Below are 19,925 nucleotides of genomic sequence, written 5' to 3'. Positions count from 1 at the left end.
AAGTATAAAAGCACAACAAATGTCTTACCTTCCTTTAAAAGTCTGTTTTCAAGATAATATCTGGACTATCTCCCTGGTTGCAATAAAAGTTATCAAAGCGAAGGGTCTTTTCTGAGCTCTGGTTTTGCAAGCGAAGCATGTGTCAATTGTTGACCTTTTCCTCATACATAGTACAGTTTTCTGCAGTGTGCGGCTTTAATCAGGCCTTAGCTTCAGTGGAGACATGCTCATCTTGCTGGCTACACATTAGAGCAGCAAACCGGGTTAAAGGAAAGTAAGAGAAAGAGACAGGAAGACAAGTAGTGCGAGGGATGGGGCAGGAGCTTGAAAGAAAGAGCTGTGCATTTCATTTCAATACATAGATTAGTGCCTATATGCCCATTTACTTTCCAGACCGTAATCTCTAAGGGAACATGCTATAGCGGAAAACTTCAGTCGTTACCTTCTTTTCTCAGCAATCACCCTCCAACAACCGTATCTATTATTAATGCAAACATTATCAATAGGACTTTGGTCTTATCTACAGGCTGGTCGATGTGTGTTTTTGAATGTGTCAATTGGGGCCTGCTCTTTCACTCTTCATCATTATTTCTCTGAACTTCTCTTTGTACTTAAGGAGTCTACCTGTTAGCTGCAGCATGGAGCTTTCTTTAATTACTGGTAGTAACTGTTCATCCAATTGCTTGATGTGTATACCTTCTCTGGGAGATGGCTGTTTGCCTTGTTCAGAGAGTATTTAGGGAGTCCAGATGACCTTGAATAATCTACTCCTCCCTAACAAAACAGACAGTGCTGGAGTTTTGCATCCATCCCAATGACATAACATCCAGTGGGGGGTTGTAATACATCTGCATTGACGTAGACAGAAAGTCAGAGAAAGTTAATTTTCTGGTCACCAAACAAGGAACATTTCAATCATGCACAAGTAAGTGTTTCAAAATATAACAAAAAGTGGGTTAATTCAATGAAAATGCAAGTTCAGATTGTTGCTTGTTTTTTCGTTTTGAGTTTTCTGCTTAACAATGCAAGGGGGGATGTGTCACCAGCCAGTTTTTGTTGGTTTCAACTCTCTGCTGAGTAAGGGGGCGAAAGGTTGTGTCATGTGACAGCTAAGCTAAACTGCCTTGTGTCTTGACTGAATGCCATCTGTCTACATTACCCTTTTAGAGTATTGACTGGGAATCCCAATGAGTACAGTGCTGCCAAAATAGGCAGGCTTCTGTCCAGGCACATTCAAGAGAAAATTGCCGCACGTAAAATGGACAATCAACTCTGACCAGAGCGATAAAGAGACTACCTCTGAGTCACCAGCAGACATTTAAGTGGGAAAGCAGGAGCAGAATGCCACAACCAAATCATAAGAGTCTTTTAGTGAAAAGGGACAATAACTGACACATGTTGCAACAGCTCTTTACAATTGCTAAGACACATGTCTTGAAACCTTCTACCCTTTTCTCAAAACCAAGCTTTCAGATCATACATACAGCCAGTGCAGTCATTGCACTACAACTATATAACAAAAAGAAAATAAAAACAGTGTTCAGGGCATGTAGCTGCAGAAAAAAACACTTCTATTATGTATAGTTTAAACACATTTTTTTTTTTTACATATAAAAATGTATATTCGTAACTGAGAACAGAACATATTGCATACTGTAAGTATTGCAAGTAATGCAGTAATACAGGGAGGGATCATTTTTACAGGCAATGACTACATTCACATCAGAGGCAATGTTCTCCCTTTCCAGGCAATGGGGGGAAACCCTCTGGTGGTAGGGATCCTGCTTTGAAAAGACTCCACATCTACTGTATGTCACTGCGGGCCAAGTTTTCCTTGGTATAGGGGTTTTGGTCATAGACCTTTCACTGCCACTTGTTGTCCTTCTTCCCTCATTGTCATTCCATGAACAACTCTATATGAAGATGGACGGCATGACAGCTTCCCAAAAGTGAAGCCAAAGCATCTTGATTACTTTATTACTTCCTGGTGGCTGGCTGAAGTAAAGGTCAGAAGTTCCATCCCCTCCATGTTACAGTTTGTATCATTTGCTTGAATAATATGAACCGGTTCAACCTTGACCCTTGAGCCTATGTTTGTCGGTACCAAAAAAAGCAAGCAAGCATAATCACATCATGAATTGTATTCTTTTCTCCAAAGAGGATTTTACTAGCGATAATAAACCCTTGTGCACACTGCACTTTTTTATGATGTCCTGTAAAGTACTGTAAGAGAGAGAGAGAGAGAGAAAGAGAGAGAGAGAGAGAGATTCATGTTATTCTTGTGTGCAGGTCAATACATAATTAAACTTTGTACTTATTCTAGGTTTTGACCTAGGGTTTTGTTTCCATACTTTTAAAACTCTTAAAGGCTGAATACTGTAAATAAAAATGAAATAATCCAACAAACGAAAATTATGGGTAGATATATCTACAAAACAAAATAAAGAGTTGAATTCCTCAGAACCATTTGTCTCTGACTGATTGCTGACTGAAGAGTTATGCAAAGGAGTTTAACACTGAATTAGAGATTCATAGTTATAAAAGTCATATATATATACAGTATATCATCTCTGAATATATGTTTTCCTTTTATTCCACAGAGTTAATCCAATAGAGTTGTGTCTTTCTATGAGATCTGTGTAAACTTTTTTGAAAAAGGGAGTGAAACATGTGTGAAACCAATGAAAAGGTGTGAACACATTTGTGATGATGAAGATCAAGTTGATCCCAGTTTCATTAAGCACATCTCAGCCATGGTGAAAAACTGTAATGAATGGGACATATACATGAATGGGACAAATATATATATATATAAATTTGAGTTATTCTGTGCTGTAAAAATGGGGTGAAACATCATGATTGACAGCCGTGATCGAGTTGCAATTGGTTGGGTACAACATGCACCTGTATCCAGGATATTTTGGCTTTACTGTTGTACAGTAGGAGGAACTTGGGCTGCGTCGCTCATCTTTATATGACCATGAAGTCACCTCTGCCTGCCTACTCTGAACTGCCTTATATTTTAGCCAATTGTCTGATCTTTGGAAACAGGTTTGAACAATTTTGAGCCGTTGTGTTTAAACAATGACAGCTGTTGTATTTTTGTTCCAAATTTGAGTTGGTGAGAATGCGTTTTACCAAAAGAGGGAATGTTTCAATAAATTGGTTTGGGCATTTGGTTCCTAGAATGGAGTTTAGTGTTAACAATTGTGAAAACCTGTAATCCAAATATATTTCAAGCACTCCACTCACAAGGTCAGTGCTGTGTTGTGAAGTTTTCATAATAACTGTTATGATGTAATGAGCCATGCTGAACAATGCAGACAATTCTGAGTGTCAAATCAAATGAGAGTAATCGTCAAATCTCAGCTCTGCCGAGACTTAGTGTTTGCTTTGGCATTCAACATCAAGTGACAAAAGGACACACTCTTGAGTGCTATTGTTGAAACCAGGGTGAGATAGGCCTTGCCCTGAGTTTGCACATGCGCACTTAAGGCTGCAATGACAATCAGTTTATACAGCAGTGACAGGAGAGGAAAGGAGAGGAGAAGAGAGGAGAGGAGAGGAGAGGAGAGGAAGAGGCCAGGTTAGGTCCAAGGGGCCCCAACAGTGTAGAAGACAACTGAGGGGAAAAAGCATAGCAAAGAGATACATCTTTTGTTTTTTCATGTAACTGCGATTATGTTGGAAGCTATTATGTCATGGTTATTGTTGTGCTTTCTAAAGACCAGTGAGAGATACAGTTTCTAAAGCTTCGCAAGGCTGAAGACAGAGGGAAGTGATAAGAGTGAAGAGTCATAACATTTTGCAGAAATTATCATCCATAGAACTCGTAATTTTAGATAGAGAACAGAGGGGAAGTCTCGAAAACCCGACAGGACTCTCAATAGGCTGTTCCTTTTAATGTAGAACGGAAGCTATCAGAGGACTTTATAGTCTGATAACTGTTTTTCCTCATGCCTCTCCTCCTCCATGAGGAAATGGATTCAAAGACTGACACTCATCTGATTTGAGTCACATTGTTTGTCACGGGTATCAACTGATAGGAATAAGAATCCATATAAAAAGCCATTAGTTTTCTATTACTGCCAAGCTGGATGGACAGGCACTCAGCGCTCAGCCGAATCACTGTGTTTAAAGTGTCAGGTTGGTTGAAAGAAGTCTACCTCTGTGGGGGCTCCCCTGCTACTTCCCTGGGGGCTGAGTGGCTGAAATGACCATAAAACTCTGTTGAGCTAGACAGCCTGTAATTTTAGCAGCGAGTGGCGCTTTGCCGAGGTATAATGGAAAGCCCGTGGAAGCCATGAAATTTGCTGAATCCCGGTGTTGGAACACCATTGTCTGAACACCATTGTCTGAACACTCAGGACACCTCTCTAAACTTCAAATTACTGTTTTTAAGCCATCATTGTCTGAAAGAGCTCTGCATCTAAAAAAGAAACACAGTGCTTGTTCAGTTTTTTTTAATCTTCTGTGGTATTTGCCTTTCCTATAAAAAAACAAAGAAAATCTGACTTTCACATTCTTTGTTATCATGAAGTAAAAGACCCTTTGCTTATAAGAAATACAAAAATGGAAAATGTGGTTCTCGGGATTTCTTTTTATCGGCACAATAGAGTTGTTGAATGAAGAAAACTCTCTCTCTCTCTCTCTCTCTCTCTCTCTCTCCCTGTCTGTTGTATCTTTTTTATCATCTGTGGCATGATTGTGGGTATAAGTGCCTTCTATCACACAGAGCTGGGACAGATGAAAAAGTGCTTTGAGTAAGCAGGACAAATGTGGGGAGGGACAGGTTTGTATTTGTGTGTGCTTGTTCTTTTTTATGTGAATTAAAAGTATGTACTGTGTATCACTATTCGAGAGTGTGTGTGTGTGTGTGTGTGTGTGTGTGTGTGTGTGTGTGTGTGTGTGTGTGTGTGTGTGTGTGTGTGTGTGTGTGTGTGTGTGTGTGTGTGTGTGTGTGTGTGTGTGTGCGCATCAGTCTTTGCAGCCATGGTAGAGCAATCATACATCCTGTTTTCTGAAGCGTGACTTTCGATGTGATGTTAGCAGCATGTCACATCGAGAGGTTGTTCGGGTGATTTCATAGGAGGGCGGATGGAGATGGAGTTGGAGTAATGAAGTGAGTCTGAGTGGGGTTTGCTGCTGGAGGCCCAAGTCCATCACACCACTCTGGCTGCATGTCTTCTGTGGTGAAAGACAGTGAGAGAGAGAGAGAGAAAGAGAGAGAGAGAGAAATTGTAACCCTGTAGTCCCCCTCAGCGAAATCTGCTTGACTCTGCTCTCTTTATTCGCAGAGCTGAAATGTGGCAGAACTGTAAGAACATTGGTCTTTAACTTACTGCAGCAACAGAAGAACCCTCTATGTGATATACGGTATTATGGCAACATGTACCCTCCTCTATGAGTTTCCTGAATGAAAATGTCCCTCCTGCCAAAAGCTTTAGATTCAGTGTTTTGTGTAAACATGCAGTTAGAAGCTCAGTGTCATTACAATGCATCTTATATAATCCAATTACTTTAGAACCTACAGTAAAATACACAAAATGATGAACAAGTGATCGCCACCGTAGAAGGTATAATAAGCGATACAGCCGCAATGCATATTTAAAGACAGGGCTATATGTAAATTTCTGACATTAACATTCCTCTTGTTTAGGCGACTGTGGCATGCAGTGGTGTGCACCATCACCACTTTTGTTGATTTTAATATGAATCTCTTGCTCAGTGCATGAATACAATGATGTAGATCAGCATCTGTCAGAGTTACTCACTAACTACAGTAGAATTTGATTAGGACAGTTTTCATAATCAATATGTGAATTTAAAAAAATACATACAAATGTATAATTAATTCATAATTGTTGTCCATAGTGTTGTTATTCTGTGTGAAAAGATAGGAAGGGTCTATATATCTAGTATTTTACCATTGGGTGATTATTATCACATGCATTTTGAGACATTTAATAATTACTTACCTGAAATAGATTACCACCAGGAAAATACTTTACACATTTTGTGAGATGGCTCCTAGATTGCTTAATGGAATAAATGTCAGCAAAGAGAATACTGTTTCTGTGACACAAGTGAAGGTACTTTATATTTCACACTTTGTCTACACCTTGCAGAGCAAAAAGCAAAAAACGAGCTGAGGCACAAGAGACGCACATGCATCTGCTGCATTGCTTAAAAGCATACAAGTGTAACGGCTTTGTCAGACAAATGGAAAACCTCGTTACAACATGTGACTCCAGGGTAGAAAGGTTTGCAAAGTCTGCCAGCATTGAAAAATTCAATGAAAAAAGCACCTTTTAAAAACACCTTAACTGATGACTATATAACAAACTGAGAAAAGAAGGGAAGGCTATAATGAATGAGCCAGGTCAACTGTTCCCAAAAATAAGCAACCAACTGGGTACCAGAAAAGATGTTCAGTCAACTGCCTTCCTGTGTGTGTGTGTGTGTGTGTGTGTGTGTGTGTGTGTGTGTGTGTGTGTGTGTGTGTGTGTGTGTGTGTGTGTGTGTGTGTGTGTGTGTGTGTGCGCGCGCGCGCGCGCGCGTGCGTGCGTGCGTGCGTGTGTGTGTGTGTGCTTGTTTGTGTTTACTAAGGACAAGACAGCCTGAGGGATGTTACAGTACCTTTGAACTTAAGGCTGGAAAAAAAGTAGTCAGACCAGGTCAGAAAGCATGAGTCATGGCAGAGAGGGAGAGGGAAAGAGAGAGAAATGTGCAACGGATTGTGATTCACTTAGTGGGCAGCTGTGATGTGAACAGTACAGACAAAGCAACTTTGCACACGCTACACCCAATAAACCTACTTAAGTGGATTAGCAATGCCACCCCGGGGGCCTCCACAGACTTAGAGCTCTGATCACAATCACACACCGAAACAAAACACACTATATTTATCATTTCCCTTTGGTTTGTGGGGAAAGTGAGTTTGGGAGTCAGATAAGATGTCCAGAATAAGCATGGAAGTCACGGCCAAACAAGGCATATGATATCTTTCACAGATGCACGACAATTGGGTTTATGCTGCATGCTGTGAAGATAGTAAACAGCTCATTGGTACTGAGGTGTACGTGAGACCTGGTTATCGATTCAGGACACCTGTTGTAGTGGCCCAGAAACAGATGCTGCATATACTATCCCAGTTGGATGCTGTTGGTGTCAATTGGCAGATACTCCAGGGGGAAAAATGCCAAAAATTAGGCCCCTGTGCTTTTAATATGTGTATGTGTGTTCATCTGTTCATGCGTTTGTGACTGAGCCCCTGCCTCTCTGTTTTTCTGTCTGTGCTGTGCTTCATATTTGTTGTGCAGGTCTAGGCTAGCTGACTACATGGTGAACTGCTGGGTGACTCCGCAGACAGTGAGCACCTGTCCCAACCAAGACAATCACCAAGCCTGCCTGGCCTCCTACGCAAGACTCATCGGTCAGTACAGCCAGGGCTGTGGGTGACACTGTGATGGAGTGAAAGTGTGTGTTTGTGTGTTTGAGAGCGAGAAAAGGGGCGAGGAGGAGGGTGAAATGACGGGAGGTAAACATAAATGAACATATATCTCCTAATCCCACAGGAATTCTTTCAATTTTCAGATACATGTGGCGATAAATAGTTGGGGTTATACGCAGAATGTCTACTCTACTTTTACTTTATCAGGAGCAGGCAAAGCGGTGAGACTCAGCCTGGTCGGATATTTCCACGAGCACGCTGGATATCAGTTCACTAGTAGAAGTAATTACCGTAGGCAGTAGAGGCACAGAGAGCGTTGACTTAAATAAAACACTCAGTGACCATCAATAACGTTTGCTCATAAGAAATGTTGTTCAAATATGTACCTAGACTAGTACATGCACATTTCTGAGCCCCGGCCAAAGTTTGCTAACAGCGCATGTGGTGATGTTGCAGCGGCATCACAGAGCTCACGAAGAGTTCCAAATGCAAATTTACATTAAATATATTTTTTCTCTGCGTAGTGTTTGCTGAAGTGTCCATATTTAAGTATCAGTCATTGCCTCCACTGGTGCAGTATGAAGTGATGATATGCCATGGCGCTTCCTGGATTTCTCTGGAAAATGCTACACAAAGTGCAACTAACACCCCTGACTCCAGCTGAAAGCATCGACACTGAGAGACATTTGAAAAGTGAAATGTTTTGGTACAGCAGTACTTTATTGAAACAGCATACACACACACTTCCTAAAGCACCTACTTTGCAAAATATCCATACCATAATGGCCTCTTTACATCTAAAATAAAGCATTACAGAATGCTTCACCTTCCTATAAACTCATATAGTGCAATCCTATTCCTATGCGTAACATCTTGTTACTCATTATATAAACAATCTGTAATAAATGTAGTCCATTATTGTCCATTAGTGACCCGTAACTAATTTGTGTATGTGTTTGTGTGTGAATGCCCTCACAGGGACAGACATGACTCCCAATTATATCGACAGCAGCTTCTCCAACTGGACCATCTCCCCGTGGTGCACCTGTAAGGGCAGTGGAAACCAAGAGGAGGAATGTATGAACTTCATGCGGTACTTCACCGAAAACACATGCCTAAGTGAGTCATTCTGACACACAGATACTCTGCATGCATCTGGAATGGGTTTTGTAACCGATAAGGGTCCAACATATAATATTGATAAGAGCAAGTGTGCGATGCGGTAGTTATTCTTGCTGCCATGTTAGAGTAGAGTAAGCCCTGAACATCGATCTAATGCAACTTTAATGGTATCATGGCAGAGTCTGTTTTTCAACGGCATAAAGCTCTTTAGTGATATAACTGTGGATGTGATGCTGTTGAGAAGTGGATGGTGGTGGGACTGAATATGGAGTTTTTATTATTATTATTATTATCATTATTTTTATTATTATCATATGTGAATGGCGTCGTTGTTATTGCTGAACAGGAAAAAAGGATCTACAGATTATGCTTAGCATTACCACGGAAATGGAGGTTGGTGTAAATAAAGACAAAATGCAAATAATGGGGGCTGCCGGTAGCACAGTGGTTAGAGCAGTCGCCCCATGTTAAGAGGCTGAAGGTCCTCGGGGAACGGCCGTGGGTTCGACTCTGACCTGTGGCCCTTTGCTGCATGTCTCCCCCTCTCTCTTACCCCATTTCATATCTGTCCTGTGTAATAAAAAGGCTTGAAAACTGCCAAAAAGATAATCTTAAAAAAAATACATTGCAAATAATGCATTTCAGACAAAAAACATTGCAGAGAAGTTCAGTTGTTTTTTTTGTTCATTATAAATATCTTGGCTTGACACTGGATGAGCAGTCGAGTACATACTGTAACATTTAAAGAAGCTGTCAGTTTTCTAGCCAGTGGCATAGTGGCACACACACACACACACACACACAAACGGAATAACATGAATTTACCATTTCTGTCTTCATTACTCACATGGGTTCTTGAGAGGGAGATAGTTAGTGGAGAAATAGGATGGGAACCTCCAAACATCAGACATAAATGTCAAATGCCTTGGCTTTGGAATAGACTTGTGAAGATGTCTGATCTCACTAAAAGGATATTTAATAGGGATATGGTGCCTGGTCATCGCTGGGCTAATGAGCTGAAATCCTTGTTTCATTTGAAAGATTTGTCATTCATTTTCCCTAACAGGTTACTTTGTGATATTCAGTAACCTGACTCGTCTGATGGTCTGTTACACAGAACCATCTGAGAAGCCGTAATTGGAAACCGATTAGGAAAGGGCAGGCGCTTTGAAAACACACCTGGCAGATGATTGGCTGAACCTTCTGTCTGTCAAACAATCGCCAAATTCAGAAGAGAGAAAAGCCTTCAGTGCTGTTCTCTTCTTTCCACGAAGAAATACGCTCCCCGTTCCTGTACAACTGAGGCTATTGTCTCATAAAGAATAGCTAATGTAGAACCTTGTGTTAAGTATAATTTAAACAAAATATCTCTATGTGCACATAGATCAGCGGTTTTATTAATGCTACTCCAGCGGAGGATATACTTTGTTTGTTGTGGCATGTAGGTGAAATGAAGAGTGAAGTCTATTTTTTATTTTCTGTCCTGTCTAGGAGGACATAAGGGATGTACTTTTAAGTAAAATTACCCCCTTTAGTGTCAATTTCTTTTTGATGACCATGAAAAGCTTGATTTGCTCTAGGAAAGGAACCTTTTTGTGTCAGAGTTTATTTTCCAAGCTTGGGAGAGAAGGCAGAATTTTATTATTTATGGCCGAGTTGTAAAATAATTAACGTACTGAAATGCTTGAACATGTCAAAGGTACCTTTGGTGTCTTGTAAACCCATGAGGGTTGGGCACTTTGAGCCTGACACAAAAATAAAGAAAAAATCAAGCAAATGGGACTAAAAGGTGGGACTGGATACTCGTCAGACACCCAGGTATTAAAATGTCAAAAGACAATTAAGTTGATTTCAACTTTAATTAATTATTTGTATTTAAATTAAACAGAAAATAATAAATGATTTATGTTATTTGGTTATGACAAAGGGGAAATAAAAGTGAACATATTAAGATATTTATGAATGGATGGAACTTGGATGGTCCTTATGAAAATTTGTCTGCGACAAAAGTTTGATACAACTTGTCCATGGACACCCCTTTGCCCGCTGATTAAGTTGGAATTAAATGTTCTTAGTCCCTCAGAAACTAGTCATTTCTTATCACTTCTCATTCCCCTTTGGGCAAGATCTGCCCAGACTTTAAAACAAAAGAAACCATTTGCATGTCATTTTCATATTCAATCCGAGAGAGTTAAAGGGTTTATCCCTTGCAGCAGAAAAATGTCATGAAAAGGAACAGATCCTGCACAAATGGAATAACAGCAGAAGCTAAAATACATATCATCTATACATCTCATGCATAACACGCATAGTGGTTACTTCAAACATCCTTATGCTTTTTCACTGAGAAGTAAAATACAGCAAGCTCTTTCCTTGCTATGGCAGAGTGAGCAGAGTCATCAGCGCTACAGTACAAGACACCATTGCCTTTAACATGTTCCATTGTGTGGATAATGCTTTCAGACCATTTCAATAGATTGCTGGGGTACCGTTTTAGCTGAGTCTGCAGGATGAGGGATGAGGCTGGGAGCTGAGGAGGCGTCTTGAAAAATAACACAAAACGCAGCATCTCCTCTCTGCAGTCAAGGGGAAAAGGCGATAAACTTTGACACACCAGGGGAATGCACACAAAACCACACTCACTGTACACTACTATGCATACATATACATATATATCTGACAAATTACTGTATCTTTCCGCTCCCCATGGCCCCCATAAACCCGACAATCTCACCCCTATCTATCCAGTTCCACGGTTTCTGTCTGATTGCCAAACCAAAGCACATTGGAACCGTTTGTTCCACTCTCTCCTTACAAGATCAAGCAAAGGAATAGTCAAACATTTGATCAAATATATGTGGAGGCTAACATAAACATTCCAACTGAGAGGAAATTACAATAGCTCAAAAATTGTCTGAACCTTGATTTCCCTCCTCCTGTCTCTGTTCTTCTTGTTCTTTCCTCCCTTCCTCTTACTCCATCTGTCCCTGCAGGTACAGCAATGCATGATATGCCCAGGGGTGAAAGAAAAACTCATCCAGAGTCATTAAAAGATTGAATTGCTATTGGCAATGGGCTTAATCACTCAGTGAAACATTTGGGAGTAGTAAAACATCCTGTGTGGAGGCCCTCCAGCCAACTAGTTTGATTTATTACTTTATTCCCCCATCGTACGGCATCTGTAGGGGGAAAGCTAGCTATAGACAACCATGACAAACAGATGCGTAACATCGCATGTCTCAGCAGTACTTCACTAGCTCTTCACTGTTAGCATTTTAAGTTGTTAGGCTTCACTGGTAAGCTGCTACTCTCTATGCTTTTATTTTCCAGCAGTAGCTCAAATCACCAGTGTCAAACAGAATGAAAACATGAATGGTGCTTTTGTATGTGTTAAGTATGCAGATGTGTGTGTATGTGTGTGTGCCTTTGTGTTTTGCTGTACAGTATGCATGCTTTTGTGCAAAACTGTGTAGGTGGACAGAGGATGTGACAGACAAATCTATGTGGCCATGCATCAGGGGTACTAAGGACTGTGTTTGTGTCCATCCGACTATGCACGTGTGTTCCACAAGGATCCTGTTTGTCCTTTGTGTGGTGGTGGGGAAATGCCATTTCTCCTTTGTTTTGGAATGTTTTGAATTTGATCAGTCACTTGAATCTATTCAAAGTCATCTCTGCATGCTGACCTTATAATGGAGGTTGTTGCCAAGCAATTACATGCCTTGCCTTCTCTCTGGCTGAACAAAGAGAAACAAGCCTCGTGTTTTTAACGGATGAGCAGTGAAAAGGTGCTCAGCCCCTATTTTACCATATCTAGCTGAAAAGCTGACTGAACAGGGATTTATCACATTTTTGCAGGGACTCACACATGCACTTAGGCACAAAATTACACACATGCATACAGGCAGATACACAAGCACTCGGATACATTCACAGGCTGCTCTCCTCTGTTTGAGCTGCTTGATTTGCTACTTTTAAAAGATTCTGTTTCTGAGTGTATAACTGCCGGCAAACAAATTGGGGTTCATCATCTCAAGTGCGGAAATTCTGCCACTATTTGGGCAGTATGTTGCAATTGGAGAACGGCTGTTGCAACATAAAAGCGTATGTAATGAGCTGAGGATATGAACAAAATCTGTTTGTATATTTGATATGTGTCGATTGTGTCTCCACACGATTTGTGTGTACAGTAGAAGGATAATTACTAGCTAAATTGATAGCATATTTTAAATATGATAGGCATTTAAAAGAATGCACAGCTTAAAATATTAAACATATGGCAATTTTGGTATTTTGTAAGACATTAAATTCCTGAGCAGCCTCCCTAGACAGATCTCTGATTGCTGTTTTTGATTAGTCTAACTCTCAAGCTTACTGACTAAGCAAAAGGACTGGTTCTCCTCTTTTTACTTCTTCCTGCCTCAATCCCACTCCACCCTCCCTCATTCCCTTGGTTGCCAAAGATTGGGCAGGGGACCAAGAAGTTGACTTAGAGCTGTCTGTCTGCTAGCTGGCTTTTTGCTTGGACGCCAGTGAAACACAAATGACTTTATATCTCTGTCCCTGCAGGAAATGCCATTCAGGCCTTTGGTTACGGGATAGACAACATGCAGAGCAAAAATGTGTCTGTCCCTGGTCCCTCAGCGACGACGAGGACGGGGTCGGATTGGTCAACAAGCACTTCAGAACCTCCCTTTGTCACCATTCCAAAGGTAATAGATGTGCATTAATTGTGACATTGCTTGCGATGACAATAAATATTACATTTATTTGCAGCACACATATGTCAATTTCCAGCAACAATGTTTGCATGGATTTGTTAAAAATGGACCTATACCTATAAGAAGAAGCAAAAAAAACACTCCTCCACTCTGCTTCCATGAAAAGAGGATTTTGTACAGAGGCAAAATCATAAAGCTCAACATGCTGCACCATTCACATTCACATCACATTCGATCTCTATGCTTGTTAAAGCAATTGGCACATCAGAACAGACGGTTTATGATAAGACAGTTTATGCTACACCCAAGATGATGACATTTGGGTGAAATATTATTTTTCTCTCTCACACAATGAAATAGTGAAATAACTGGGAGGTGGGGGTTTTAATCTGGATTAGAGGTTCTAAAATACTGGCCCAGGGCCTGTTCTCTGCTCAACGCTGTCTACTCTGAAGACTGCAGTCAACTAGCAGCCATAACTGGGTTCACCGTCTGGAGCAGAAAAAAACATCACTCTTCGCTGTGCTGCAAGAATGCATGTGTGTTTGTCTTTTTATTGAACTGTACTTCATTTTCTCTCTCAAATAAAATGTGAAAATAGTCCCCATCTTTCTCTGTCCCTCCTGAACAGGACAGGAAATATTGCACTGCACTTTGGGCATAGGAGAGGATTTTTCTTTTCCCCTATATTTTTTTTTTATCAAGTCATTGAGTTTGAGTTTTGAGTTTGTTAGTTTTCACCATGAAATATTGTCCAGATTTACAGATGTATTTTAGATGTGCCATGTAGCCTTCCAGTGTAAAACTAATCATGTTTTTCACCTTTGCAAGAGACCCAGTTTCCCACCAAGCTTGGCTGAATTAAACGCTGTAATATACAGTAGATCTGTACTTTCTTTTTTTAAAACCTCTTGCTGCTGCTGCTAATGTTATTGTTAATGTCATTTTTCCGTGACTATTACAGATTTACAGAAAATCCAAGCAGTGTGCAGTGTTTATGAATGCAAATGTGCGCGCTGAAGGAATGACTCCCATTAGGACATCTATTTTGAGTAATTCCAGGGGCTTTCATGGCCATTAAATGGTCACACTGCATCCGAGTCATACAGTATTGTCCTTTATGCAGAAACCATCATTGTTGGGAAGACAGCCTATTAAAACCTTAAAAATGTTGCAAAGAAGAAAAATAATGAATACGCACCCCTGATAACAATAATAGTGTGTATGTTTGGGTGAGGTGTTGGAGAGGGAAAGATTGAGAGAATGGCGGGAAAAGGACAAATGGTGTATTTCTCCAAAGGTTCTGTGTGTGTATGTCAGTACTGATGCACCGCTCTGTGCCTGTCTAACTGCAGCGTGGTGTTTAATTTATTGTAAAAATGGTAATTAGGAAGCAATAAGACGTGTGATTACTCAAGCAGGAAGTTTATAATTAGAGAGGGAGCTGGTAGGGACATTTTGGGCGGCCCTGCGTTCTCAGACAACTATGCCTGGCAATTAAAACTTGTCAAACTTCTATTGCAGATAAATTGAGGGAGTGTTGTTATGGTATGAGTCCTCTTGGCAGAAGACAGACTGTCCAGGGCTGTAAATCTCACGGTGGCCAGCATAGGCCCCACATGCGCATAAATAGCATGGGTAACACAACCCATCAAGCTTGTGATGGATGGATGAGCGACCATGACACCAAAGGATAACCTACAATATGAAGCAAGAAGACTGAGCATATGAGATTCTGCAGTCTGTGACTAAGCCTGTTCATGTCAGTCATACTGCTTTCGTATAGTATATAGAGTATTTTCAGCTAATTTAGATGCATAATTTTTAAAAATGTTACTGCCAGTGGTTGTGGGCTTTATCCCATGATCAGTGAGTAAATATGGGCATAAGCTAGGTCCTTTGGGCATTGTATGTCAGAGGGGTAGCCATCACAAGTCCGGTTATTTTTATACAAAGGATAACAATATTTCCCCGTATACTAACATGTTTCTGTAGAATTTAATGAGGGGGATTTTAAACCCCTTGATGGTGTCTTTGCTATATTCCCAGGGTCGGTGTGTCACAGAAAAAAAAGATTTTGTATATTTTTTGTAATCCTGATTTGAATTTTAAAGGTCCCGTATTGAAAAAAGTGGGATTTCACTGTCTTTTTTATCATAAAGGAGGTCAAGGTGCTATATAAATACTGTGAAAGTATCAAAACATTCAGTCCACAGAGAAATACACATGCCTGTGTAAAGAAACTGTGCCTTTTAATGAGCCGTACTTCTGTATGGTTGCGATGTCACAACTATAGGTAGAAAGGGCCGGTACGGTGTCATTACAGTCCTTACTTCAACGATGGTGCAGAGATGCCTAGATACTGACCAATCAGAGCAGACTGGAACTTTTTAGGAGGGAGCCTTAAAGAGACAGGTGCTTCAACAGAGCATTCAGACGGAAGATGAATACAGGTATATTCAGACAAAAGAAAGATAATGTATTTTTTTGACGTTAAAGCATGTAAACATGTTCTAGTTGAAACCCGAAATAAAAGTATGAACCTGAAATTGAGCACAATATGGGACCTCTAATGCCTTGACTTATCATATTCTTGGTTAAAGAATAATTTAAGTTATTTTGATTGCATTTAAAGCTTAATTTTACATGTAATACGAAAAAAGCTTCTATATGTGTAACCTCCCCTCCAACCTTATAACCATTGAGAAGCTGGTCTTGTCCGTGTTCCCTCACTGTTACTGGTGTGTTGATTTTCAGCTCAACTGAATGGAATTGATTGTGGACAGAAGCTATGTACCTCAGGGTTACTCAGTTACTTGCCTTGGGAGATACAGCCCCATTGCACTTTATATTTGACAATGTGCTGATCGATAATGAAAACAATTACCCTCTGCATGTGTATTAACTTGTTCAATCACAAATGGGATACTATCTTATTAACAGTTTTCAGTACATACTTGTGACTGTTTTTCATCATCTCGGTCCCTCTCTCTCTCTCTCTGTTAAAGCATCAGTAAATTAGTGCATGTTTTAACATTGTCAGTATTCCGTCACAGTGCATGCATTTGTATGAATGTGCTCATATGCTTTTAGCGGCGTGTTTATTTGTGTGTGTGTGTATATGTGTGTGCGTGTGTGTGCGTGTGTGTGTGTGTGTGTGTGTGTGTGAGTGTGTGTGTTTGTGTGTACCTTCTCACAAGCCTGAGTGTATGTGTGGATATTGGCTGCAGCCGGAGATCTGGACTCATGTCAACAGGCTGCTGCCACACATCACTGCCCTTGCTAATTAATTGGCTTTTAGTCGTGGATGTGTTTGGTGCATTGTCAAGCTACCCATAGCTTTTTCCCCCCTGTTTTTGGCAACTGTCATTTAACCATTTCTTTGTAGAGCGTGAATGCACAAACCTACTGATAACTGCAGCTATTTTAGATACCCCTCCTCTCCCTCTCCCTCCCCCTCCCCCACTCTCTTTTCTTCCTTTTTTTCCCTTAACAGGAAGAATATATGCCTGTCCTGTCAACATAATCCAGCACAATTTTCTGGTTTCATTTGTTGCCTTGTTCTGTTGGAAGATGAGGTGCTGGTAGACAACATCGGAGAAGATGTGTATTTCATGTGTAGAGGGAAATGGACCAAAGTGCAATATCTGCAAAGGTTACACTGGTGGTGAGGAGGAGGAGGAGGAGGAGGAGGAGGAGGAGGAGGAGGAGGAGAAGGAGGAGGAGGAGGAGGAGGAGGAGACATGTTTCATCTGTCCTTATGATGTTCTTCTGTATTGCTGTGCTGAACTGAAAATGGCGCCTCTGCAAATTGAGCGAGACTACTTTGACTTCGAGGCAAATGGTTATGCTTTGTGTTACAAGAACCCGAGAAAATTGAAAAAGTATTCAAAATGCTAACAATTTTTATGGAAAATATACATAATAAGGCAATTGCAGTGTGGATATAACAGTAGACCTCTGGAGGCCATGGAGTTTAATATCTGGACTGATGTGTTCCCACTGCTCTTTGCCATAATGTGAGCAGTGTGGTATTTCTCTCTCTCGCTTTGTTTGCACTCTGTACATAGGTTTATTTTCTCTTGTGAATAAGAATAAACATTGTAGTGTTTTGATTGTGCATAGTCAAACTGCATACAAGGGGTCTTGCAAGTATTTTGTTCGACCTCTGCTTTCTGTAATTTATGCCTTATGAAATATTGAAAGAAAAGCACAGCTGCTGCTGGCTTCTGTAGTGTGTTTGGCTTCATAGCATGTTTTTCTTGTAAATAAAGTCTGTAATGATAGCTTTAAAAACTGTTTAGAGACTTGCTGGCACAACCTAAAAGAGTTTAAGAAAAAAAAAAGTACTCACAAGAAGCTTTCCTTTGTTGCCAACTTGTTTAAGAAGCAGAGAGCATACTAAACAGCAGGGGCTTGAAATATACTTCACATATCAAAAAATTGGGTGGTTCAAACTCTTAATGTTTATGCCAAAGTGGATCTGCCATGGATCCATGTAATGTCTCACTCTTTTTCTGACTTTCTGACTCTTTGTTTTCTCTTCTTCTCTTCAGCTCTCTGACCTTGTCCTGTCTCACCTCCCTCCTGCCTCCCCCTCCTCCCCTCCCCTCATCAAATGCCAGAACAAGAAGCAGCACGAGTGTCTGAGTCATGTCTAACCTTTACACGTTTTTCTCCCTCTGTGTGTCCCTCTATCTGCCTAGTATCCTGAACCTAGAGACGGTGGCCTGAGCAAAACCCATGGACTGCCAGAGGATCACTCTCCCTGTCTGTGTGCCAACGTCTGGGCTCTGCTCCCCGGCCTGGCTTTGGCTTTGGTCCTGGCCCGGCATGCCTTATAGAAGTGCCAGGAGGAGAAAAAAGAGGTCATCCACCCACAAGCTGATCCCAAAAGCAGAAGGTGTTATTTCTGAGACTGATATTAAGAAGACTGAATCTCTGGGAAGTTGACAAAATGGCATTTATGAAAGAGGGAAAATAAAAAATAAAAAAAGGAGGTGATAAATATTGAAATTTTACAATTGTGAATTTATTGTTCATTTGATGTATTGTAAGGGCGGGCCATGACTGTGATGAAGCGCATGGCTTTAAAAAGGACCCTTGGCAGGAGAGGCCATGAAGGCTATTCTCTTGGAACCGCTCTCCCTCGGACTGAGACACAAATCCTTGAGCACTGAAACTGATCATTTCAAAGACTTCTGCACTTTTCTCAACCAAAAGAGGGAGATAGGGAACGGACAACATAATTAAAAGAAGACAGAATTGACAGAAAATAAATTGTTGCCAAGAGTAAAGGAATGATTGAGAGGTAAATGAGGTAGAGAGAGAGCAAAAGGAGAAAGAAAGAGCGAAAGAGACATTTTTCGGCTATCAGTCACACATTTATTTTGTCTTGAATTGGTTTCTCAGCTTAATCTTCTCTTGGATGAACAGACCACAAATGTAGGGGCAGGGATGGGGGATGATTACATTCTGTCTCTAAAACACTTGTGTAAACTCTAAACTGTAAAGCCTACTCAGTGTTCTAAGTGTTGGTATAGTATCCGTGACCATAATCAACCTTGCGTACAGCTCTTTCATTTGGGTGCTACTGTATACTTTTTCAGCAGGCGGCAAAAAGAGCTAAAGATGGCAACATAATCAGTTAATGGTCCTTTGAGACGTTGTTGTTAATGACCGTGGGTGTGCGCCATATGTTTACCTGAACATGTGTATATTTCTGTCTCTATGTATATAAACAAATCTTTTCTTTCATTCAACCAAATGATATCTATGGTACCTGGGATGGACTTTACTGTATGGTAAGATGACTCTGTATTGGTACTGATGGAAGGCCTTCATTATCTGCGTTTATGTTTGTCTATAAAAGTTTGATCACAAAGAATGTATGCAGGGATGAGATTAAATGAGCTCAAACTGCTTGGAAAGCCATAACCAGTGTGCAAGTATCATACTGTTTGAGTGTGTGTGGACAATTATTACTATGTTTTCATGCAGAAGAGAAAGTAGCTTATAAGGAGCATTTTAAATTGCCAGTGTGGGGGTTCATTCTGCCCCCTCAGAGAGCAGAGGTTATGATGCATAGTGTAATTAACTGCAGTCAGGACAGCCAGTTTTTTAAAGAGTGCTCGTGACCCGGCCTTTTAACTCTATTGTTCTTCTTTTCATATAATATTTTAACGCTCCCATACTTTAGGTCTTCAAAAATGACCTTAAATTGCTTTAACCACATCTATTTATTGAAAATATATTGTTGAAAAAATGTAATTTAAGAAGTAAATTATTGTATAAAGATGTCCTTCAAAACAATTTATGAAACTGCAGAATCAACTTAAAGCTATGGTCTACGATTTGGAATATTGGTAATTGTTATTAACATCGTTTATACAGCGATTATGATCCTGTAGTCCGATCTACATCATATGAATGGCAAAAGAACTAAAAAAAAACTCAGTCTATCAGCTGTAGGCCTGCATAGAGCCATTGCTCCGGAAGGCTCCCATTGGCTTGTACCCTCCATCCAATCCCCTCGCCTCACCCTGTGGGCGATACTACGAGCTCGGGGGGGAAGAATCGTGGAACACTAAGGAAGGGGTTTGGTTGGAGGGGGAGAATTTTTTCAAATC

The 19,925-nt window shown here is 40.5% G+C and overlaps 1 protein-coding gene across 1 annotated transcript in view; it reads left to right on the top strand.

Moving 5' to 3' along the window:
* The window catches only part of LOC310945627 (GDNF family receptor alpha-2-like), a 56,501-nt gene extending 37,373 nt beyond the window's left edge, over positions 1-19,128 (top strand). Inside the window, exons 5-8 of the mRNA XM_083911776.1 lie at positions 7,323-7,435; positions 8,432-8,572; positions 13,145-13,287; positions 18,003-19,128. Coding sequence (XP_083767902.1) covers positions 7,323-7,435; positions 8,432-8,572; positions 13,145-13,287; positions 18,003-18,140 — 535 coding nt within the window. The 3' untranslated portion in view covers positions 18,141-19,128. The remainder of the gene's footprint in view (positions 1-7,322; positions 7,436-8,431; positions 8,573-13,144; positions 13,288-18,002) is intronic.
* The last annotated feature ends 797 nt before the right edge of the window (positions 19,129-19,925 follow it).

This window comes from Echiichthys vipera (genome assembly GCF_963691815.1).
Source record: "Echiichthys vipera genome assembly, chromosome: 4".
Taxonomy (NCBI): Eukaryota; Metazoa; Chordata; class Actinopteri; order Perciformes; family Trachinidae; genus Echiichthys; species Echiichthys vipera.
The sequence above is the reverse complement of the archived record's forward strand: the minus strand, read 5'-3'. Positions and strand labels throughout refer to the sequence as shown.